This window comes from Delphinapterus leucas, chromosome 15 (assembly GCF_059928025.1).
Source record: "Delphinapterus leucas isolate spDelLeu-1000000601 "Yukka" chromosome 15, BTC_Dleu_Yukka2, whole genome shotgun sequence".
Lineage (NCBI taxonomy): Eukaryota > Metazoa > Chordata > Mammalia > Artiodactyla > Monodontidae > Delphinapterus > Delphinapterus leucas.
In genome coordinates, this window is record NC_143143.1 from 87091341 (window position 1) to 87113404 (window position 22064).

The window sequence follows — 22064 nt, forward strand, 5'->3', positions numbered from 1 at the left end:
TGGTAGTTGACATTTGTTTTGTACTGAACAATTTTTCGCTGTCTGCTGCTCTGGCTCCTCTGGCGAGGACTGCAAAGCAGCTGTGGACGTGTCCTTGAGACCAGGCGTCAGACCTTTGGCCTGTGTGTTCTGTAGGGTGGCCCAGTTAACGGATTGTTTCAGAAAACTGCTTGCTACAGCGAAGAGGGGGCTCAGGGGCACATGAGGTGGATGAAGGGGTCTGGGTTCTCTGGGCAGCGAGGAGCTCTGATGGACTCTCTTCCCTCCTGGGGGTTGGAGCCTGTTGCTGGAAGCAACGGAATGCCCAGAACACAGTGTTCACTTGACTCAGAGGTCCCTGTGCCCGACCTGCTGCCCTAGGTGCCCAGCAGCTGTGCGCTTCCCAGGAGGGTGAGCTGAGAGGAGGTGGTGATCCCAGTAGCCACGGTGGCTCCTGGCAGAGGGACAGACTGTCCACACGACTTTAATGTCCTGGGAATGCCCAGGTGCATAGATGTGGGGCTCCACCATGGCCATGGTGTCTGACTGTGGGGACCACAGGGCATCAGCCCTGCCAGAGCCCGGGCCTGGTGTCCTGGGTGCTTAATCTCCACAATTACCATCCAGTCTGACCCATCGAGGAGGAAGGGGAGGCGCAGGAAGGTGGGCTTGCCTGAGGTTTCAGAGCAGGTAAGTAGAGGACATGGAATTCAAACCCTGACATACAGTGAAACTCACCCTTGTGTGCAGTTGACAGATTCACACCATCTTGTAACCATCAACGCAATCAACATGTATAGCTTAATGGCAAGGTTCAAGTGGGAAAGGACTGTTTTTCAACGAATGGTGTTGGGAAAACTGGATATTTACATGCCAAAGAACAGAATTGATCCTGACCTCACACCATATACAAAAATTAACTCAGAAGGGATCAGAGATCTAAACAACAAAACTCTCAGAAGAAAGTATAGAGCACAGAGTTCACAACTTTGGACTTGGGAATTATTTCTTGGATATAACACGAAAGGCACAGGCAACAAGAGAAAAAAAAAAACCAGACGAGTTGGACTTTATGAAAATTGAAGCACATTTTGTGCGTCAGACTCTAGCATCAGAGTAGAAAGGCAATGGGAGAGAATGTTTGCAAATCAAGCATCTGAGCGCAGGTTAATATCTAGAATACATAGAGAACTCCTAAAACTCAGTAGCAACAAAAAAAGCCTGATTCAAAAATAGGCAAAGGACTTGCATAGACATTTTTCCAGAGGAGATACACCAATGGCCAGTAAGCATGTGAAAACACACTCAGCACCGTTAATCATCAGAGAAATGAAAAAGCTACAACGGGGGCTTCCCTGGTGGCGCAGCGGTTGAGAGTCCGCCTGCCGACGCAGGCGACACGGGTTCGTGCCCCGGTCCCGGAAGATCCCGCGTGCCGCGGAGCGGCTGGGCCCGTGAGCCATGGCCGCTGAGCCTGCGCGCCCGGAGCCTGTGCTCCGCAACGGGAGAGGCCACAACAGTGAGAGGCCTGCGTACCGCAAAAAAAAAAAAAAAAAGCTACAACGAGATACCACCTCATACCCATTAGGATGGCTAGTATTAAAAACAAAAAACCCCCAAAAATCCAGAAAACAAGAAGTTTTGGCAAGGATGTAGAGAAACAGGAACCCTTGTGCACTGTTGGTAGGAATAAAATGATACGGCCACTGTGGCAAACAGTATGGCGGTTCCTCAAAAAATTAATAATAGAATTACCATATGATCCAGCAATTCCATTTCTGAGTATTTGCCCCCCAAAATTGAAAGTAGGGCCTTGAAGCAATATTGGTTCAGTCATGTTCATAGCAGCATTATTCACAATAGCTGAATCGTGGAAACAACCCAGGCATCCACGCACTGATGAATGGATAAGCAAAATGGGGGGGAGACGTACATACAGCGGAAGTTTATTCAGTCTTGAAAGGAAATTCTGACATGTGCTACAGCACAGATAAAACTCGAGGATATTATGCTAAGTGAAAAAAGCTAGTCACAAAAAGACAAGTACTGCCCAATTTCATATACAGGAGGTACTGAGGGTAGTCCGATTCATAGGGACAGAAGGTAGAATGGTGCTGGGGTCGGGGACAGAGGGGGTGGGGAGTCAGTGGTAATGCAGACAGTTTTCAGTTTTACAAAACGAGAAGTCTGAAGATGGATGGTGGTGATGGCTTCACAGCATTACGAATGCATTTACTGCCACTGAACTGTACCTTTAAAAATGATTAGGATGGTAAATTTTCTGTTATGTGTTATTTTACCACAATAAAAACAAATTGGAAAAAAAAATCAGTGGTCGCCAGGGGTTACGGAAGAGGGAGGGAAGGACAAGGCAAAGCACAGAGGATTTTCAGGGTAGGGAAGATGCTCCGTATGATGCTATAATGGACACATGTCACTAAGCATTTGTCTGACCCGTGGATTCAAGACAAAGCATGAACCCTGATGTAAACTCTGGACCCTTGGGGACATGATGTGTCCACGTAGGAGCATGGATTGTAGCAAACACACCGCTCTGGTGGGGATGCGGATGGCGGGATGTGGATGGTGAGGAAGCCTGTGGGGTTGTGTGGGAACGCTATACTTTCTGCTCAGTTTTGGTGTGAACCTAAAATTGCTCTGAAAAAGAAAACCTATTGTTAAGCAAAGAAAAGGAAAACAACAACAAAAGCACCTGCCAAACTGTTTTCTCAAGTGGCCGTGTGCCATTTTGTATTTCCAACGCCAAAGACTCCACAGCACTTAGTATTGTCAATTTTCTTTTTTTTTTAGCCATTCTAATAGGTGTGTTTTAATTTGCGTTTTCCTTATGAATAATGCCATCCACCACCCTTTCCTGCATGTCAGGCCACCTGTACACCCTCCTTATGAGACGTTTGGGCGCGTCCTTGCCAGCTTCCTTGTTGCCACCCCTGTGCCCACAGTCGCTGCACCCCCTGCCTTTCACCTGAGGGAGGCACTGAGGCTCAGGGAGACGGGCTGGGTTCACAGAGCCCACGCTGGGGTGGGCGCTCGGACTGGCCTCCACGATGCCCGTCTACCTGTAGCTTGTTTCCTTACTGTAGATTTTTCATGGAAACTAGTGAAAGTGTATAAAGCTTTGTTTTTTGAGCCCTCCCAGGGCACAGGCTTCCTTGGCTCGGGGAGAGGAAATGTGCATTTGGGGCCCCTCTGAGGTCACTGCCCGGATGGGAAGCACCATCTCCAGGTTCTGGAAGGTTGGCTTCCCTGTGGCCTCTGGGGGAAGCTTTTTAACTTTTCAAGACTTTGGACAAGTAACACCTGCCTGCTGGCCCCTTCTCAGGGGAGCCAGATTGGTTTTCTTACTGTTTTCTTGCCTGGTTTCACAAGGCCCAGGACGGTATTGCTGCGGGGGTGGTGACCGTGGTGACAGGTCACAGAATTGCTTCACGTTCGCCGTTCCCACCGCTTCGGTCTCTGGAATCCTCTAGTTTCTCAAAAATGATCAAGAACCCCACAGAGCTTTTGTGTTATGTGAGTTTTATCTATGGATGTTTACCACATTATACATTTTAAAATAAATATTAACTAATTTAAAAATAACAAACGCATTTTCTTACACAAATAATATTTTTAAATGAAAAACAGCTCGATTTTCTGTAACAAAAAAAAATTAGTGAATCTTCAGATCACAAAAGAATGGATACAGAACTTGTGGTATTCCATCCATCAGAATATTATACAGGAGTTAAAATGGATGGGTTAGAGCTACATGTGTCAACATGAATAAAAAAAAACAATGTTGCATAAAAGAATACTTTTCACTTTTATACCTTTCATAAAAAGCCTAAAAACAAATTTTACGTACACACACATTGATAGTAAATCAAGCACGCCTGGAGCAGGGAGTCACATGTTACTGTCAGTGTGGGGCTGGGAGGGCACATTGCTCCCGGTGTGTGCGTTCTGCTCTGCAGAAATGTGCAGAGGTGTAAATGATGGGGAAAACAAAAGCAGTGGGAAGGCAGTGCCTACATTTATCTAGTCCAGGTTTGTGGAGGGCAGCTGCCTTCACTCTGTTCTGACTGCACACATCGGACAGGGAATGAGCGGGCAGCCGCGACGCTGCTGTTATAGGTGGGTCTGGGGAGGATGGGGGGCAGTAATGTCATCACTACTGTGGGGGAGGGCTGGGGGACCCCCCAGGGCCCAGGGGACGACAGGGGGGCAGCCATGTCGTCACCGTTATAGGGGGTCTGGGGGATCCCCAGGGCCCAGGGAGGATGGGGGGGCAGTTACTGAGCGGGGTCTGGGGGCGCGGGGCCGGACCACTGCCTAAAGCCCGCGTTGTGCGCCGCACGCGCCCCCACGAGACCACCGCTCGTCCGGAGGGCGCTGGGCCCACGCGCCAGCGTCCGGGGCTGCAGTCGGTCACCTTCCCCCCGGGACGCGAACCTGAGAGACCCCGCCCCGCTCCCCGCAGGTGCCCCCGCTCGGCCAGCCCCGCGGTCCGGGGGTCCCGGGTCCAATGCCCACCGCTCGGCCCGCGCCCGCCTCGCCGTTCCCGGCGCCGCCGCCAGGGGCCGCCGCCGCGCCCCTATGACACAGCAACAATAGAGGCCGCTCTGGCCCGCACGCTGCCGGCCCGCGCTTCCGCCGGAAGAGAGCCGCCGGCACGGGGGCGGGTCTGGCGGCGCAATGGGCGGCCGCCCTCTCCAATCGCCCGCGGGCCAGCGCCCGTCCCTCACCTGACGGGGCCCAATCGGCGGCGAGAGCGGTAGGCGGGGCGGGGCAAGCGAGGGCTTCCGGCGGGGTCCGGCAGGCGCCGAGGAGGAAGAGCGAGCCCTGACGGCGCCTCTCTGCCGAGTCTCGGCGCGGCCCAGGTGTGGGGTCGTCGGGGGCGGGGACGGTTACGGAGGCGGCCAGGGGCGGGGCCTGCGCCTTCGGCGGCCCCCGGGCGGGCGCCGGGTCGGCCGGGGCTGGAGAGGCTGGGGGCCGGGTCGGGGGCCGAGCGCGGGCCGGGGTTCTCGGGGCCTGCCTCTCGGGCAGCTCGGCCGCCGCCCCGGGCCTGCCGCGGCCGTAGCCGAGGGCGTCGGGCGGTGGGGCCTGCGGGTGGGAGCGGGTCGGCCGGCCGCGGGCCTGCGTTTCCCCAGGTGCTCGTGTTTTGTCTCCGAAGGGAGCGAGCCGGCCGCGCTGCAGTTTACTGGCGGTGTGTCCGATGGAAACTAGGTTTAGGCCCAAGTGTGGTCTCCCATTCAGTGTGGTAGCGGTGTGCCTGCCCAGATCGAGGTTTAAAATCTTTCGGAGCCGCAGGTTAAAGGACAGTTTATTTAAAAAGTACGGTAGGTGGTGTTGGCGAGGGTCTCCCGCTGTGATGGGGTCTAGATGCAGAGGTAGATTTCGTTGTTTGAGAACCACGAGAAGCTGGGGACCTGGCTCCACGGGCTCAGGTACCGTGGGGTCGGTCCACCCCAGGAGGAGTTCGGCAGCAGCTGTGGGGCGGCTGAGGCCTGTCCCCTTGCCCCCAGCAGGGGACAGCCTGGGCTTCAGAGAGAGGCCCTTTCTCTCTGCCCGTTCCCGTTCCCGCGTAGCATCTGGAGGGCTACGGTAGTGACCGGCTCTGCATGCTGGTCCCTCTTTCAGGATGACGACTTCAGGCGCTCTGTTTCCAAGCCTGGTGCCAGGCTCCCGTGGGTCCTCCAACAAGTATTTGGTGGAGTTTCGGGCCGGAAAAATGTCATTGAAAGGAACTACTGTCACCCCAGATAAACGGAAAGGGCTTGTGTACATTCAGCAGACGGATGACTCCCTCATTCACTTTTGCTGGAAAGACAGGACATCGGGGAACGTGGAAGACGTAAGTGTCTGGGAGCCTGAACCTCATCCTAAGGACTCCCGTCCAGTCGTCAGGACAGCGTGGTTTTTACAGGAGGGCACCATGCTTTGGGCACCGAGCAGCTGTTTCCCAGTTTGGCGTGTGTTGGTGGGATGCGTGGATCCATTAGTTCAGTGCCCTCGTCAGCTGTTTGCTTCTGCCTGTGGGGCTTCCTAGCCTCAGTGATTATCTAGATTTCTCCCATCTGTGTGTGTATGTTTAAAACTGAAGATTGGCGAAACCATGTAAAAATCCTGACCTTTATCACAGCCCTCCAGAAAGCTTTCTCTAGCAGTCACCTTATTTAGTGTTCTTTGTTCTTCAGACTAAATCGTTTTTCGTAGGTTCGAGAGCAGGTCAGAGTTGACTTTTTAATTCATCTTGGAATGTTGCTCCCAAAACGTCTCTGTTAGAAATCCTTCAGGAGCCGGAAGCCCTCCTTCCCTGTTCAGCACCGAGCCCCTCTCCTGGCCCTCATGACCTTCGTGCGGTGCCTCAGACCCTCGTTTGTCTGCCCTGCAGAGACCCTGCTGGTGACGGGCTTGGCGACTTGTTGGCGTCTGTGTCCCGTGTCCTCTCCCCCCACCCGCACTCACTTAGGCACAGGGTCCAGCCTGTTTTCCTGGAGGTTCTGGGGCTCGGCAGTGCTGTTTTCGTGGAGCTGACTCTGCTCGTGTGCTGCTCTCTAGGACTTGATCATCTTCCCCGACGACTGCGAGTTCAAGCGCGTGCCGCAGTGCCCCAGCGGGAGGGTCTACGTGCTCAAGTTCAAGGCGGGGTCCAAACGCCTCTTCTTCTGGATGCAGGTGTGTAGGTGTCGCACAGTTAGGCTAGAAGCTTCTTCACCGGGTGGTCGAACTCGCCTTCACAGACCAGCCGGTGCTGACCATGCTGCCATGGAACCCGAGGATTCCAGTGTGTCGCCTTGTTGGGGGCGGCATTGGGGACAGGCTCCGCCAGAGTCCAGACACTTGTAGCTGGGCTTTGGGTGCCCTTTCGAGGATGGAATTTCCTGGCTGACCGACAGGAGTGATTTCCAGGCTGGGTCCTGTCTCTGCTTGTGGTTTGCTCGTCTCCCAGGGGCCCCCCCCACCCAGGGTCATGAGCAGCCTGGACCAAAAGCAGGGGTGAGCCTGTGTGGTGTCCCTTGTCCTGCCTCTTGTCCCGTGGTGTGCTCTGTGAGTCTCTGGGTGGCAGTGCACCAGGCCGTCCTCGTACCCACTGGAAGTGGACTTGCTCGTGCAGTGGGTATGCACCTGCGTTTGTAGTTTTGACAGAGGTTGTACTGCTGCCCTCCCCCTGGCACCTTCTAGAACAGGGCAGGAAAGGTTTTCCTCTGTGGGCTGGATGGTCTGTGTTGCACCTGCTGAAGTAGTGTGACAGTGGCCGTGGACGGGAAGTAAATGGATGGGCGCAGCCACGTTCCAGTAAAACTTTATTTGCAAACACAGACGGGGTCGTGGTTTGCCAGTCGCTGGTGTAGAGCTTGTTTCTCCACAGTTTCGCCAAGAAAAGTTGTCAGACTCACACCAGCCACTGCATTTTCTGCTCCCCTCTGCTCTGAGGTTAGGGCTATGTCTTGTGTGCCTCCCCCTGGCCCCCACCCCATGACCTTGCAGGCCCACTGCGCACACACTCGGTGACTCTTGGATAAATGAGTCATGGGTGCTTTGTCTCACAGTTCTGGGGGTGCCCACAGGGTGGTGCTGCCTGATGCCCCCCTGCCCACACCCAAGTGCTCAGAGTCAGTGCCCAGCTAACCCTGGAGGGCCATGGGCTGGTCAGTGGACAGTGGTGCGGTAGCAGGGTTATTTCACGGCAGTACACGTGTTGAAGGATTTGCGGTTTTAGACCGTCGCGGAAACAACCGCGTCTGGAGGGTCAGGGCGTTGCCCTGTGCTGAGCGCTCCTAGTGCTTTAGCCTCCCCGCCTGTAAAATGGGTGTTCGCACAGCCCCAGCGGGCACATCGGGCTGCTGTCCCCGTGCGCCCCGCCGGGGCCTCTCCTTGCTGTGACCGCGGACAGGTGGCACCTCTCCAGGCCTCAGGTCCCTTGTCAGAATGGTTGTTGATGGGTGGCTGCTCAGCTGCGCCTGCTGCCGTGTCCTCCCCGCAGGAGCCCAAGACGGACCAGGACGAGGAGCACTGCCGGAAGGTCAACGAGTATCTGAACAACCCGCCGATGCCCGGAGCCCTGGGGGCGAGTGGAAGCGCAGGCCACGAGCTGTCTGCGCTGGGCGGTAATGGTCACCTTCCCGGATGTGCGGTGAGGTCAGAGTAGCTTTCCGCCAACGTGGATCCCTGGTGGTGCGGGCCGGTGGGTTTTTTTTTGTTTTTTTTTTTTTGCGGTACGCGGGCCTCTCACTGCCGTGGCCTCTCCCGTTGCGGAGCACAGGCTCCGGACGCGCAGGCTCAGCGGCCATGGCTCACGGGCCCAGCCGCTCCGCGGCATGTGGGATCTTCCCGGACCGGGGCACGAACCCGCGTCCCCTGCATCGGCAGGCAGACTCTTAACCACTGCACCACCAGGGAAGCCCCGGGCCAGTGGTTTTTAATGGAAGTAGAGGTGTCCAGGTTAGAAGCTCCTCTTGGCAGTTCCCCCTCGGTGCTCCCATCTCCATGTGGTGAAGCGGTGTACGAGCCCTACTGCGCTGGCTCGTGTCGGGAGACACTCGCCACACACTTCGGGGCAGCCGAGGTGGGGGCCGGCCCTGGACCGTGGCAGCGGGCGTGCGCACAGCTGGAGGCCCGGGCCTGAGCGCCTCCTGTCTTGCAGGTGAGGGCGGCCTGCAGAGCCTGCTGGGGAACATGAGCCACAGCCAGCTCATGCAGCTCATCGGCCCCGCCGGCCTCGGAGGACTGGGTGAGGGGCCGCGGGCCCGCGGGAGCCTTGCTTTGGAGTTGAACGCCTTGCAGCTTCTCATTGCCTCTGAGCGACACCTGTGAATGTTCTGTGCCCTGGCCTCCCTGGGGAGGGGGCTGGTTTGCCTTAGGGTTTGACCTGCGAGCTGGGTGGGCAAGGCCTTCCAGGGCCCCCAGGGAGGACCCAGTTCCATACTTCGGGGGAGCATGGCTGGCTGAGGCGCCGGGCCTGAGAACGCGTGCTCGGGGCCCCTGGTCTCCTGGGTTGGCCTGCCTGCTGCCAGCTCCTGTCAGGCTCGTGTTTCTGGGACACTTTGGAAACGCTGGTTACTTGTACGGGATTTGAACTCCATGTTACCTTGAACCCAGGTGCATTAGTAGGGTCATGGGATGGAGAAGTGGTCTGATTTAGCAGACTCAGCTGCTAGGACACAGCTGAGTAGTCACTGCTCCTGGGCCCCCCCGCGGGCCTGCTGTGGTCACCGCCTTCCCCTGCTCGGCCACTGGCTTTAGTGCGGGGCCTTTCTGCTCCTGGTGGGGGGGGGGGGGCGGGCCCTCCAGCAGGATGTGATGTGTGAGCTGCGTCTCCTTGCTACTGGTAGGTGGCCTGGGGGCGCTGACGGGGCCGGGCCTGGCCAGCCTACTGGGGAGCGGAGGGCCTCCAGCGAGCAGCTCTTCCCCCAGGTGAGCCTCACGCCGCGCATCTGGCGTGGCCGAGTGTCCCCTCCTCCACGGGGGTCGGATGTAGGAGGTGCCGAAGGACAAAATAGGTATCTGGGGAGGGTCTGTCCCTTTTCGTGGTTCAGGCTCTCCTGGGGCCCTGGCAGCACGAGGACTGGGGCAGGACCGATGCGTTGTGGCGCCTTGGTGGGCGCGTAGCTGCTGCAGCGCTGGCCTCGCTCTTCCCAGCTCCCGGAGCCCGTCGGCAGCGGTCACCCCGTCCTCCACCGCCCCTTCCACGCGCACCACCCCAGCCCCCTCCGCTCCAGCAGCTGCCTCGGTGAGCAGCCCGAGCCCCGCGCCCAGTCCAGGCAATGGAGCCAGCACAGCAGCCAGCCCGACCCAGCCCATCCAGCTGAGCGACCTTCAGAGCATTCTAGCCACTATGAACGTGCCGGCCGGGCCAGGAGGCGGCCAGCAAGGTAACACGTGCTCCTCGGCCCCAGGCTGGGGGGTGAAGGTGCCCGCTGCCCCCTGCCCGCCCGCCCACTGATGGCCACCTGCTTGTGCCCCAGTGGACCTGGCCAGCGTGCTGACGCCCGAGATCATGGCCCCCATCCTTGCCAACGCGGATGTCCAGGAGCGCCTGCTGCCCTACCTGCCATCTGGGGAGTCGCTGCCGCAGACCGCGGAGGAGATCCAGAACACGCTGACCTCGCCCCAGTTCCAGCAGGTAGGCACGTGGCCCGGGTGCCCCGCTGTGTGCTCGCAGTGGGGGGCACTGCCCACTGCAGCACAGCCCCCCCACAGTGCTGAGCACCCCTGCCCCTGTGGCTCCCCCAGTTCTCTGCATGGACTCAGGCGCCTGGCTCTTCCCTGCAGGCCCTGGGCATGTTCAGCGCGGCCTTGGCCTCGGGGCAGCTGGGGCCCCTCATGTGCCAGTTTGGGCTGCCTGCAGAGGCCGTGGAGGCCGCCAACAAGGGCGGTAAGTACTTGCCCCTCCGCCTCAGTCGAGGCAGAGGTGGTTTTCTCCTCGCATTTGAAAGAAAAGGCCTCCCCTGTTTGTTTGTGGAGCACGGGGCTGGCTTGTCCCCATGGCCCTGGCCTCCATCTGATTTTCACCTCCCAGCCCCCTGGTCAGCAGGGCCAAGCCAGGGCCTAGAAAGGTCACCTCGTGCTTTTAAATTGGTTTTAGATGTGGAAGCATTTGCCAAAGCCATGCAGAGCAGTGCCAGCCCCGAGCAGCAGGAGGGCGGCGGGCAGGACAGGAAGGACGAGGAGGAGGACATGAGCTTGGACTGAGTCGCCTGCTGTCAGAGGGCTGGCCGCCCGGCCGTGCGGCCTCAGCGGGGGCGTGTGAGCGCGCCCCTCCCACCTCTGTCCCAACTTGCTCATCAATAAAAGTCTTCTCTTTTATCTGCCAACTCTGGTTTGCGTGCCCGGGGTGGGTCGTGACGGCCCCCGTCCGTCCCCCTGTCATCAGCCCGCCGGGAGCTGGTGCGGGAAAAGTCCCTCCAGGTCCCGCTTCTGACTGACTCTGAGGGACGGGCATGCTGGGGGAGGGGCTCCGCACGTGAGCGCTCTGCTCGCCTCGGACCTCCAGACCCGCTGGACTGCTTTTCTTTTTCTCCATTTAAAGTTGACACTCGGTTACACAGAAGTGACTTTTAATTTTTGTTTCAAGAAGCAGGGATGAATGACTTACAGAGCTCCCATTAAAAACTGGTGGAAGGGAAATTTCATAATTAAACTGAAAGATAAAAAGTATATAAAACCCCCATTTTGCAGTGTTTGTTTTACCCTTTCCCTTAGAAAGTCAGACATAACTTAAACCATTCCCAGAAATAAGACTCATCACCCGGAGAATCTGGAGTCTCCATGAACAAACATACACAAACCATCTAAAAAAATCGGCCGAGGGCGGTGTTGTCAGCAGGTTGTGTGGAGGGGCTGGGCGTTCCAGGGTGGGGAAGGGCCCTGCCCGATGGGGCGGCCTGCCTCGGGGCTCTGGGCCTGGGGGCTCTGAAGACCCTCTCCTGGCTGCTGGAGCTGGTGGCTGGGGTCCCAGAGGGGCAGCTGTGCTACGTGGCTGGGCAGCCGCTGGCCCCCACTGCCCCCTGCACGCCCGCAGCACGAGGCCAGGAGACCAGGGCCTGGTTCACCACCAGATTCCGCATGCAGCCGCGGTAGGTTGGAGGCCGCGTCCAGGGTTCTGGGGGTGGGGGAGGGAGGGAGACGGGTTGGAGCAGAGGCCGGCATCCCACCAGGCTCCGGTCTCCCCGCCGGGGTGGAAAGCAGGGTGACCCCAGTGCCTGGTCCCCAGGGACAGCCTTCCTCCCTCCCCCTGCCCCCAGGCCGAGGCCACACTCACCAGGCAGGCCCCCGAGGTACAGCGGCACTGGGGCATCAGCCGGGGCGGCCGGCGCGGGGCCCAGGGTGTGGTTGCTCTGCAGGTCCACCTCCAGCCGGAGCCTGTTCCCACCTTTGGTCACTGCCGGGCACAGGAGTTCCTTGTGGCCGGGCTGGGGCGCCCCTCACCAGCCAGCCACAGGACCAGGAGCCCTTTGCCCCTTTGCTCCGGCTTTTGAGTCCCTGCCCGCCCCCCGCCCCAGGGGTCTACAGCTGCCCCCAGCGGGGGTGGGGTCAGGAGGGCCCAGCTCACCCGCTAGGCGGTGCCACTGCCCATCACACAGTGCCTCGGGGAGCGTCACCAGTGTGGAGAACTCGCCTGAACCGTCATCTGCCCGCAGCAGGACCTGGGGCGGCAGCGGGTCAGGAGGGCCCTACCAACCCAGATCTTGCCCTGAGGCTGCGGCCCAACCCGCTTACCTGCCTCCCCAGCACCCGCAGCTCCAGGTAGGGGGGCGCTGGGCCCCGACCCAAGTGGAAGACGAGGCCGGTGGCTGTCTGGGGCCGCACCTCCAGCTCCAGGCCCAGGTCAGGCAGTGTGGCCCCCAGGGTGTCTGCAGGGAGGGGCCGTGAGAGGAGGAAGGCCTCGGCCCCAGGCCCCCCCGCCCTGTTCTGGGCGTCACTCCCACCCCAGCCCAGGCACGTAGGGGACTGGGGGACGCCAGCAGGGGACAGACCTAGAGTGATGGCTCCCCCGCTGCCTGCAAAGAACAGGCCCTTCTCCAGGGGACCGGAGAAGCAGGGTGTGGCCCCCACCACCCGGGTGGGAGCCCCCAGGAGTTGGCCGTCCAACCTCAGTCTCTTCACACAACCACTGAACCCGGAGCGGCTGATGGCCACCTGTGTGGGCACAGAGGGGTGAGCTGGGTCAGGTGCCTGGGGTGCCGAGGAGGGCGGAGAGCGTCCAGCGGGGCAGGGGTGGGAGGCTGGGGCGAGGCGGCTCTCACCGGGAGCTGTGGGCTGTGGCCGCCAGCGGGGAGGCCCCCCACAAAGAGAGTGTGTGGCCGGGGGCCTTCCTCCCCCTGGTGCCGCCGGCCTGGCCCCTCCCGGCTCTGGGCCCAGACCCCGTCCGTCACCAGCTGGATCCGAGTCTTCTCCCAACGCACGGACACCTGGGAGTGGGAAGGCACGTCAGGATGGGAGCCCGCGGGGCCAGTGCCCCGCCCCGCCCCTGCGTCCCCTCTCCCCAGCCCCTCACTGTGTGCCACCGGCCAGTCCGTGAACGCTGGCGGCTCTGGACTCGGAGCTGGGGCCCAGGGCCTTCCGTCTGAGCGACAAAGCGTCCGTGGCTCAGGAAGAGGACTAGGGAAGGGCTGCTGGCCGTCAGGGGGGCAGCGAAGAGCAAGAGCCCTCGGGGGGCGTGCGGGCGGATGAGCATGGAGAGCTGCGACCTGGAAGCCAGGCGGGGGCGTCAGCCGAGTCTGCCCCTACCCCGGCAGCCCCCTCTCCCCACCGCCGGCCCTGGCCTTACCAGTCACTGGTGGGGGGCGGGACGTGTGCAAACTCCAGGTGACTGGACAGGGGACCCCCAAACTGGTAGGCGTCTCGTATGGCCCTGCGGGGCCAGGGTGGTGAGCAGGAAGTGTCCTGGGCGGGCTGCCGGCTGCGGCGGGAGGCCTGGGGGGTCGGATGGGGATGAGGGAATGCAGGAATGCATGGAGGCCACCTTCTGCCTACCCCAGCCCCATGTCCCCACCTTCGTGGCCCGCAGTCCTCGCGGGCTCTGATCTGGCGCCTGGGTGCGAGGGGCCGGGACGCAGCCTGAGCTCACGTTGATACCCTCCAGGTTCTGCTGCAGGTCAAACACGCGCTGCGGCCCCAGGAGCCTGCGGAGGGCAGGGGGTACGTGCGGGTCGGTGCTGGGCCGGGCCGGTGGGTCGTCACCAGCCCTCCCGGGGCCCGCTCAGCTCACCGCAGCACGAAAACGTTGCTTATGCAGCCACTGAAGTTACGGAGGGCGTCAGACTTGGGCAAGCCCCCCAGGAAGAGCTGACTCGACCCCTCAGGCTGGGGCTGGGGCCGGGGCCTCGGCTCCCGGTGGGGCCTCATCTCCTGAAGCTGGTCGTCCACATAGAGCCAGACCCTGGCGAGGAGAGCAGTGTTTCCCCCGCCCTGCCCCCGACCCCGGCTCTACTGCGCCCCCTCCCTGGGGAGGCCAGGTAAGCCTGACTCACCCCGTGGCGTTGCTGTAGAAAGTGACATAATGGGGGGCCCCGTCGGCAAAGCCTCGTCGCGTTTTCACCTCGGTCCTTGCAAGCCGGAGGGTCACGTGGCCCTGCTGCAGGGACACCTCGCATGGCCCGGTCTGGGGACAGTGGCTGGGTCAGCTGGCCAGGCCGGGGGCCCAGACTCCCTCCCTTGGGCCACCAGCCCTGCCCTGCTGCCCCAGAGGTGGCAGGGCGGACGCACCGGGGACTCTCGGTGGAAGAGCAGAGCGCTGTCCTGGCTGCTGCGGAAGCCGAAGCCGGAGTAGACGTTGCCCGTGAGGGGCACGGCGTTGCTGGGGAGCGCCAGGCGCAGATAGCCGTGGCCGTGGAAAGTCATGGCCCGTCCCACCTGTGGGCAGGGTGACCGTAAGGGCCCACGGCGGCCGGCGAGGGTGCGCAACTGGGGGAGGGAGGGGGCTCACCAGCAGGTCAGCGGTGCAGCCGGAGCTGATGCCCGTCGTGTTCAGCCTCTTCAGATCCACGTACTTGCCCAGAGCTTTGATGCCCTTGATGCAGCCGCGCACCGAGCCTCCGGAGGGAAAGAGCCGCCGCAGGCTGCGGGGAGGGTCCGCGGGATGAGCGTCAGGGGTGGCCTCTCCCAGGCCCTGCCCACCACGCCCGCCCCACCCCAGGGCCAGTGCTCACCTCGGGGGCAGCTGGCTGGGTGGCACGCCCCCCAGATAGTAGGCGTCAGCCAGCTCCAGCGTGCTGTCCTGCTCCACGCTAAATACCGTGGTCCTCTCCACGCGCACCAGCACGCGCTTCCGGCTGCCCCCCAGCAAGAACACTTGGATCTGGGAAGCGCCAGCACGGGGTGGGGTGGTACCTTCAGGGCGAGAGCTGCGACCCCCCTGCCCCTCCCCACGCCGGGCCCTCCCCGAGCCCAGCCCTACCGCCTTGCTGGTCGTGGTCAGAGGCGGCGGGCGCTGCAGCGGGTCGGCCTCCTTCAGGCCCATGCCAAAGTCGTAGAGGAACACGAGGCTGCCTTCCCGCACGGCCAGGCACAGGAACTGGTCCTGGGGGGGAGGGGAGGGTCAGCGTGGGCCGGGCGGGCTGGTGGGCCGGGCCGTGGGGACGGCGGACGTGCCTGGTGCCGCAGGAAGAAGAGGATCCCACTGTAGGACACAAGCCGCAGCTCCTGCTCGAAGCGTTTGGTGTTGCTCAGCTGGCTCTCCACACTGATGCGGGCGAAGCCAGAGCCGTCCAGGTAGGAACCGTCCGTGAGCCACGGGTCCCCGGTCGACTTGGAGCTGCGGGTCAGAGGGGGCAGGGTCAGCCGAGGGCGGGCCGAGCCGCGGTGAGGGGGGGGTCAGGCCGCACGTACCGCGCACAAGGCTTATCCACGGCTGTGTCCAGCTGGAAGGTCTTCTCGAAGTTGTAGAGACTGACCACCTCTTCGTTCAGCGTGTCCAGCTCGATGCAGCCCCGGTAGCCAGGAAAGCGCAGGGGTTCGGGGGGCTGTGGGCACAGCACATGGTCAGGGAGCCTCCCCGCCGAGGACAGACCCAAGGGGAGGAACTCGGGCTACAGCGCGACGGACCGAAGCCAGACCCTGAGCAGGACTTCCTGGGACAGGGGTGCAGGGTGGGGTGGCCGCGCACCCAGGTTGCACGGGGCTCACCGTGAAGTTGCCAGGGTAGCCTCCCACGTAGAAGACAAAGTCATCCGGCTGCACACTGAGCAGCCCTTCGGCCCCAGGGGCCACCGTATCACCCTTGGTCTCTTGGACCATCTGATTCTCCACTGTGACAGACATATGGCCAAACTGGAGCGTCCTGAGGGCAGAAGTAAGAGAGGGAGGCGTGGCCACGCGGTCACGCTGGCGGTGGGGGGAGCACCGTGAGGGCCGGGCCTCCCACCTGTCAATGCTGACGGCTGCGAACTCTTCCCCGATGTCCTCGTCGATGCTGAGGGCCGTGGGGCCTGCCCCCCCGAGGCGGTACACCCAGTGCACCTTCTGGCCACGCAGAGCCACACCCATGTAGTCGCCGGTGGCCTGTGGCGGCAGGAGACTCAGCGGGACAGGGACCCGGCGTGGGCCACCCGCTCCGGCCTGGCACCCGGCTCCACCCAGCCCACCGAGCCCGCCCGCTACCTGGCGGCTGCCCATGTACAGCACAAACTGGTCCCCCGCGACCTGGCCGGGCAGCGGCTCTGGGCTCTGCAGGTAGAACTTGAGGGCCGTGTAAGAGGCGAGGCTGGCGAGGTCCCGAGGGGTGCGCAGCTGCACCCCTGAGCTACCGTTGAACTTCATGGGCACCTTGACCTGAGTGGGGGCACAGAGCTCATGAGCGTCTGCCTCCTGGTCTCCCAGACGCCCACCTGGCCCTGGCACTCGCACCCACCTTATCAGCAGCACCCCGGGCCTGGGCAATGAGCTCCCGCACGCGGCCGATGCTGGCCGACAGGGCCAGGCTGGCGTTGTGCGTCCCACGGTTCTGCAGGAGGCTCAGCTTGGCCAGCAGCTGCGGCAGTGTCTTCTCCAGGGTGGACACTGCAGCGGGGGGAGGGGATGTGGGGAGGCAGCCCTGAGCCCCTGGCCTCCCCACCCCGGCCCGCCCTCTTGTCAGGGCGCTGTGCGCCAGGGCCCACCTGAGCGGCCTGCGTCGAGCACCACCCGGCCCAGGTCCTGGCTCTGCAGGCCCTTGTACTGGCCCTGCCACCGCTCCACGTTTTTCTGCATGTCTTGAAGCCGGGACTGCACGCGGGCGGCCGTGTCCTGGGCTTCGGTGACCACGGCCTTGGCATGGGCTATCTTCTTGCTTGTCTCGTCTGTGGCAGGCAGTGTGCAGGCTCAGCGGGGGGCAAGTGAGGACCATCGGGGGGCCTCATCCCCATCTGGGGAGACCACTATAGACCCCCATGCCAAGACCAGCAACAGGGATGTCACCCTCGCCCCCGATCTCGTGAGAGCCTCAGGGCGGTGGAAACGCACCCTCCGTCCTCTCCCAGACGGCTCCTCCTGTGCCAAACTCTCTCGCCACAGCTGGGTCACCCCGTGTTGGCTCAGCCCCGCCTCCCCACGGCCCCCCCTACCCCCGCCAACACCATCTCTCCTGAGCACACCGTCCCCCCAGAGTCCCCGCGGCCCCAACCCAGGCTTGTGGGGAAGGTTGACTCGAGTCGGCAGGGATCCCTCCTCTGCCCTGAGCCCTCCCGGCCCCCCAGCCCCCGAGCCCTCAGCTCCAGCCACGCTGGCCTCTGCTACTGCCTCCACCTCCCCCCTCCCCACCTCCCCCAGATGCCCCAAGTCCCTGCCGCACACTCCCGCCTGCCCCGCGCCACCTCTCTCCGCGCTCTCCCTGCCCCTTCCAGTTTTCACTTGCTGCCCGGGGCTACGTTCGTTGGGCATCTGTCTCCGACCAGAAGCAGATCCCCAGGGCTGGGGAGGGTCCCCAGGGTTGGAGCTGCCCACACAGGGGTCCCCCTCAGCTGCCCCGGCCACCGCTCCCGACGGCACAAGTGTGAACATGTACCCCATCAGAGCCTACTGGACAGACTGGCTGATGTCCATCCGGACAGGTGTCTCTTCAGCTCTGGGGACAAGCAGTGAGGGTGGGGGCAGGAAAGAGACCCACCCTACCTGTGTCCATAGCCAGCATGGCCTGCACCTCCCGGAGTCGGGCCGCCAGCTGTTCCTTCCTGGCCCGGGCATCGCGGAGCCGGGTCCCGGTGCCCTGGAGGGTGGCCCACGCTGCGGGGCAGGCAGCCTCAGTCCCGAGGAGCCCCCGCCCCCAGGGTACAGATGCAGCCCAGTTCAGTCCTCCCTCCTGACCAGGGAGGATTAAGGCTCACACGCACACGGTCAGATGGAGACATCTGGACACGAGGGCCCTCGGCTCAGGGGGTGGCACTGGTGCCCAAGTCTTGGGGCAGCCTCCTGGGCCCACAGCCAAGGGAATTATTCCCATTTTACAGGTGAAACAATGGAGGCTCAGAAAAGCTGAGCCGTTGCTTGTGGCCACCAGTGCCCTGAGGTGCTAGCAACAGAGGGTGCACCCCACTGCCCGCTCCCCACCCGCTCCTCCTCGACGGCCTGGCATGCACACGGCCCTCAGCCAGGACATCAGGGAAACCATCAGCCGGGCCCCACGTCCCCTTCCCCAGGCCCTTCCACGTCCTGGGGGCCTGTCACGAGGCCAGGGTGGGTGGTGGGCCTTCGCAGAGCTCCCAGGGACGCACTTGCCGAGCAGTGGGGAAAATTCCCACAGAGGGCAGCCGCGACCCTGGTTCACACGGTGACGACCCACGTGGCCGGAAGGTGAGGGTCCCCACGGAGCCCGGACGCCCAGCTGGACCCGGCACTCACCGAGGCCCAGCCTCCGCTGCTCCCCAAGGACAGCCTCCTCCAGGGCACTGCTGTCCGCCAGCAGCTCCCGGGCTCGGGACGCCAGGCCCCGCTGCACGACTACCTGTAGACACGGAGAAACAGGATGCAGTTCACACCTGCCCAGCGGAGCTGCAAGGGAACAGGGGCTCCCGCCGGGGCTGTGGGGGGCGTCAGGGCCTCACCGCCCATATACGGCTCGCCTGCTGCTGTGCCTGGCCGGCGGCACCCTCGGCGGCCCGCACAGCTTGCAGAATGCTGCTGTAGGCGTTGGCGGCCTCGACGGCCCGCTGGATGAAGCGGTCCTGGTTGACTCCCTGGATGATGCTGTGAGGGGAAGCGGGGAGGATCCCAGGGTGCGGGTGGGGGGGGCTCCGCCCACCTCATGGGCCTCCGCCTGCCTGGCGGCTCTAGACTCCCGGCCTTGCACCGCCCTGTGTGCCTGTCCTGCTTCTTCCTGCCACCCTGGGCCCAGACTTCTGCCCGGCCCCTGCAGGGACACCAGCCTCTCCTTCTAAGAGCCCTCCCAGACCAGCTAGGCCACCTCCAGGCCCTGGCTGCACGCCCCCGGGCACCCTTTTTGGGCCCAGTACCTGGAAAGGTTGAGCGCCAGCTGATCCAGCTGCCAGGCGTGGGCCTCGGCGGCCTCCACCAGGTCCACCTTGCTGCTCGCCGGGGAGAAGGCCCGCATCTTCTCGAGCAGGGGCGTCTGGGCCCCGTCCAGGCTGGCAGCAAGGTGCTCGTACTCCTGGGGGTGGGTGGCCTTAGGTGGGACCCTCGTCCCCATCCCCTACTCACCCCCACCTGATCTGCCCCCGCCCAGCGTGCAGCCCTTTGGGACGGGGGGTGCTCACCTCCTTGGCCTGGTCCATGCCGCGCAGAAGCTCAGTGAGCCGGACCAGGGTGTCTCTGGCGGCCTGCAGAGTGGCCCCCAGAGTGGCGTTGTCCCGGAACAGCTCCTGTTCCCGTTGCTGGAGACGATGGAGAGTGAGGAGGACATGACAGAACAAGGATGAGGCAGGAAAATAAAGGGGTGGGGTGACAGGATAGCGGACGATGAGTATGAGAGAGCGGTGGGGGGGCGGCGGGGCTGGGGGGCCGCGGGGCAGGCTCCCTACCAGGGCTTCCTCCAGCCGCTCCTGGTTGCGGCTGTTGAGCTCCTCCGCCTCCCGTGTAGTGCCCACCGCCCTGTTCAGGGCTTCCCGCAGGTCCATGAGTCCGGCCTCATGCTGGGCCAGCTGGTCTCGGATGCGTGCTACCAGCGCCTGGTTCCTCTCCCAGCGCCTGGTCAGCTGCTCCTGCATATGGGCCAGCACTGGCCAAGGCCCAGTGCAGGAACGGTCACTTGGGCAGTGACTCCTGGTGCCTGCCAGTCCCCGTCCACCCTCCCAAGCTGACGGGATGCCACTCCAGGCTGACCTCAGCCCCAGAGCCCCCAGCCGGGTCCTCACCCCTCCCGTCTCTGCCCTGCTGGGGCTGACGCCACTCACGTCTCTGGGCCTCCCCCAGCTCAGCTTCCGCGGCGGCTCGCGGAACCCCCAAGTCACGGGCCCGCATCTCCCAGAGCAGCCGTTCCACCTCGGCCAGTGTCCGGCGCAGCTGCTCACCCGATAGGGCTGAGGCGTTGGCTGGTGACAGGCGGTCCGTCTGGGACTCGAGCTCTGTGTGGGTTTGGGGAACGGGCTGTCAGGGCCCAGGGCTGGCCTGCTGCCTGGGCACACCTCTGCCACTAGCTTCCGAGCCAGAAACGCCCAGCCAAGCATCTTCAGATAACCCCCGTGTAACCCGGCGTGCCCTGGACGGCCCCCAGAGCTCCTGGCTCCAGGCCGCGACTTGCAGGTCTGCCCGGCCCTCTCGCCCACACCCCCTCACCTCCCAGGGCCCGTCCCCCGCCAGTATCCCCACCACTGCCATCTGCTCAGCCCGTGGGCGGGGGCACTGGCCCGTCTTGCGGGCCCGCGGGCCCCCACCTCCCAGCCCGGACCCAACTGTTTCCGCGGCCGAGGCCCATCTCCCTGTCTAAACATCCAAACGTGCCGGTTCTTCAAGGCCGAGCCCCCTGGAGACACGCCCCCTGCCCTGACTCTCCCCGCCCTGCCCAGGTGGGCCAGCCCCTACCGCTCAGGGCGCGGTCCACAGCTCGGACGGCTGCCAGCAGCGTCTGTGCCCGGCCCAGCGTGGCCTCGGTGCTGTCCAGAAGCTGGCCGGCCTGGGCTCGGGCCCCTGTAGCCTGTGGATGAAGTACCCATCAGGCCTCGAGCCTGAGCTGCGGGTCAGGGGTGACGCTGGATGGTTTGGGGCCCGGGGAGAGAGGCCTCTTGGGGAGGAGTCTGCTGAGAGGAAGCGGTCCCGGGGAAGGGCTTTCCTGGAGGAGGAGCATTCCAGGGGGTGGGTTCTGGGGCAGGGCTCCCCAAGCGCCTGCCTGGCCGTCCAGCTGCTGCACGTCCTGCCCAAGGCTTGAGGTCTGTCGTTCCAGTGCCTCCAGCTGCTGTGCAGTCTCATGACGGGGGCCAGGGGGTTTCCGGAGCTGGCTCTGCGGGGAGGGGCAGGTGAGAGCCTGCGACCTGGGAAGGGGAGGCTGGGGGGGGCCGGGCCGGGCCGGGCAGTACCTGCAGGTCGGCGATGGAGGCGTTCAGCCTGTGCAGCCGGGCCCAGACCACGGAGCTGGCATTGACGCCACGCAGCTGCTCCCGGATGGCGGGGAGGAGAGCGCCAGCCCGCTCCAGGTCGTCCAGGAGCAACACCACACAGTGGTCGCACACTGCGGGCAGGGGGCAGGTGGGCGTGGGGTGAGGGGTGGGCCTGAGGCCACCAGAGAGTCATAGGGTCGGCGAGCTAGAAGCGGGTCACTAGGGGTCACGGAGATGGAACGGGGTACTGAGCTAGGCTGAGGGTTACGAGGTTAGTGGGTGTCAGAGGTCAGCGTGGGGGTCTCAGGGTCAACAGGAGGACAGCCGTGGGGTCTCTCAGAAAACTGACAAGGAGCGCTGGGACCAGAGAACTGATCTGGAGGTGGAGGTGAACATCGGGGTCACCAAGTCAGCATGGCACTGGGACCAGCACCATCCCAGATGGAGTTGGGAGGGGCGGGGGAGCCGGGTGTGGCCAGGCGGCTGGGGGCAGTGGGGAGGGCAGGGACACACCTTCGCAGTGCACGCCGTGGCCCCCAGGCCCTCCTGGCATGGGCACCTGGTGCTGGTGGCTGCAGGTGTCACAGCGCTCCCCACTGAGCCCCTGGGGGCACGTGCAGCGGCCCGTGTGGACGTCACAGTGGCCGCCCTGGCACTGGCAGCCTGGGGTGGGAGGGGTGGGGTGAGTGGCCGGCTGAGGGCCCTGGGGTACTCCTCACTGCCCCGAGGTGTCCCGCCGGCCCGCACTCACGCCTGCAGCCCTGCTCAGGGAGCCCCCAGTGGCCGGGGGCACACTCGCGGCACTGGAGACCCCCAGTCCCTGGCCGGCAGTGGCACTGCCCACTCTGGGGGTGGCACTCGGAGCCCTCGGCAGCTGGTCCACAGGCGCATGGGCGGCAGCCCCCGCAGCCCTCAAAGCCGAAGTGTCCTTCCTGGGGGCACAAACTGCAGTCAGGGCTCTGCCCAGCTCTTAAGACCCAGCTTCCTTCAGCCCTGAGAGCCTACACCTCCAGCCATGACGTCCTGCCCCTACACCCATACCCCATCCCTCTGGCCCCGAGCCCCGCCCCTACACCAAGGCCCCACCCCACAGCCACAAAACCCCACCCCCACACC

The 22064-nt window shown here is 63.1% G+C and overlaps 2 protein-coding genes across 3 annotated transcripts in view; one reads left to right on the top strand and one right to left on the bottom strand.

The window, feature by feature from the left end:
* Positions 1-4094: 4094 nt before the first annotated feature.
* On the top strand, positions 4095-10799 carry ADRM1 (ADRM1 26S proteasome ubiquitin receptor). 2 transcript variants are annotated; one of them, XM_089897147.1, is made up of 10 exons: positions 4095-4116; positions 5623-5836; positions 6544-6660; positions 7970-8093; positions 8630-8716; positions 9318-9399; positions 9625-9857; positions 9951-10108; positions 10258-10360; positions 10571-10799. In XM_089897147.1, the coding sequence occupies exons 2-10, from the start codon at positions 5624-5626 to the stop codon at positions 10675-10677; spliced, it is 1224 nt and encodes a 407-aa protein (XP_089753273.1). In that variant the 5' UTR covers positions 4095-4116; position 5623; the 3' UTR covers positions 10678-10799. The 2 variants fall into 2 exon arrangements, with proteins under 2 accessions (XP_089753273.1, XP_022453461.1); XM_022597753.3 differs by lacking the exon at positions 4095-4116 and adding an exon at positions 4754-4862.
* A 226-nt stretch (positions 10800-11025) lies between these two features.
* Positions 11026-22064, bottom strand: part of LAMA5 (laminin subunit alpha 5) — a 52695-nt gene continuing 41656 nt past the window's right edge. The window contains exons 47-80 of the mRNA XM_022597752.3: positions 21700-21880; positions 21462-21611; positions 20928-21079; positions 20741-20851; positions 20437-20548; positions 19809-19979; positions 19437-19633; positions 19173-19289; positions 18912-19066; positions 18504-18645; positions 18301-18403; positions 17575-17685; positions 16584-16763; positions 16337-16485; positions 16087-16257; positions 15851-15987; positions 15613-15766; positions 15316-15449; positions 15079-15241; positions 14885-15007; positions 14637-14785; positions 14414-14546; positions 14194-14340; positions 13959-14089; positions 13697-13867; positions 13481-13610; positions 13256-13401; positions 12983-13175; positions 12732-12896; positions 12462-12624; positions 12205-12338; positions 12038-12131; positions 11747-11866; positions 11026-11587 (exon numbers count right to left, since the gene is read on the bottom strand). Coding sequence (XP_022453460.2) covers positions 11457-11587; positions 11747-11866; positions 12038-12131; positions 12205-12338; positions 12462-12624; positions 12732-12896; positions 12983-13175; positions 13256-13401; positions 13481-13610; positions 13697-13867; positions 13959-14089; positions 14194-14340; positions 14414-14546; positions 14637-14785; positions 14885-15007; positions 15079-15241; positions 15316-15449; positions 15613-15766; positions 15851-15987; positions 16087-16257; positions 16337-16485; positions 16584-16763; positions 17575-17685; positions 18301-18403; positions 18504-18645; positions 18912-19066; positions 19173-19289; positions 19437-19633; positions 19809-19979; positions 20437-20548; positions 20741-20851; positions 20928-21079; positions 21462-21611; positions 21700-21880 — 4920 coding nt within the window. The 3' untranslated portion in view covers positions 11026-11456. The remainder of the gene's footprint in view (positions 11588-11746; positions 11867-12037; positions 12132-12204; positions 12339-12461; positions 12625-12731; positions 12897-12982; positions 13176-13255; positions 13402-13480; positions 13611-13696; positions 13868-13958; positions 14090-14193; positions 14341-14413; positions 14547-14636; positions 14786-14884; positions 15008-15078; positions 15242-15315; positions 15450-15612; positions 15767-15850; positions 15988-16086; positions 16258-16336; positions 16486-16583; positions 16764-17574; positions 17686-18300; positions 18404-18503; positions 18646-18911; positions 19067-19172; positions 19290-19436; positions 19634-19808; positions 19980-20436; positions 20549-20740; positions 20852-20927; positions 21080-21461; positions 21612-21699; positions 21881-22064) is intronic.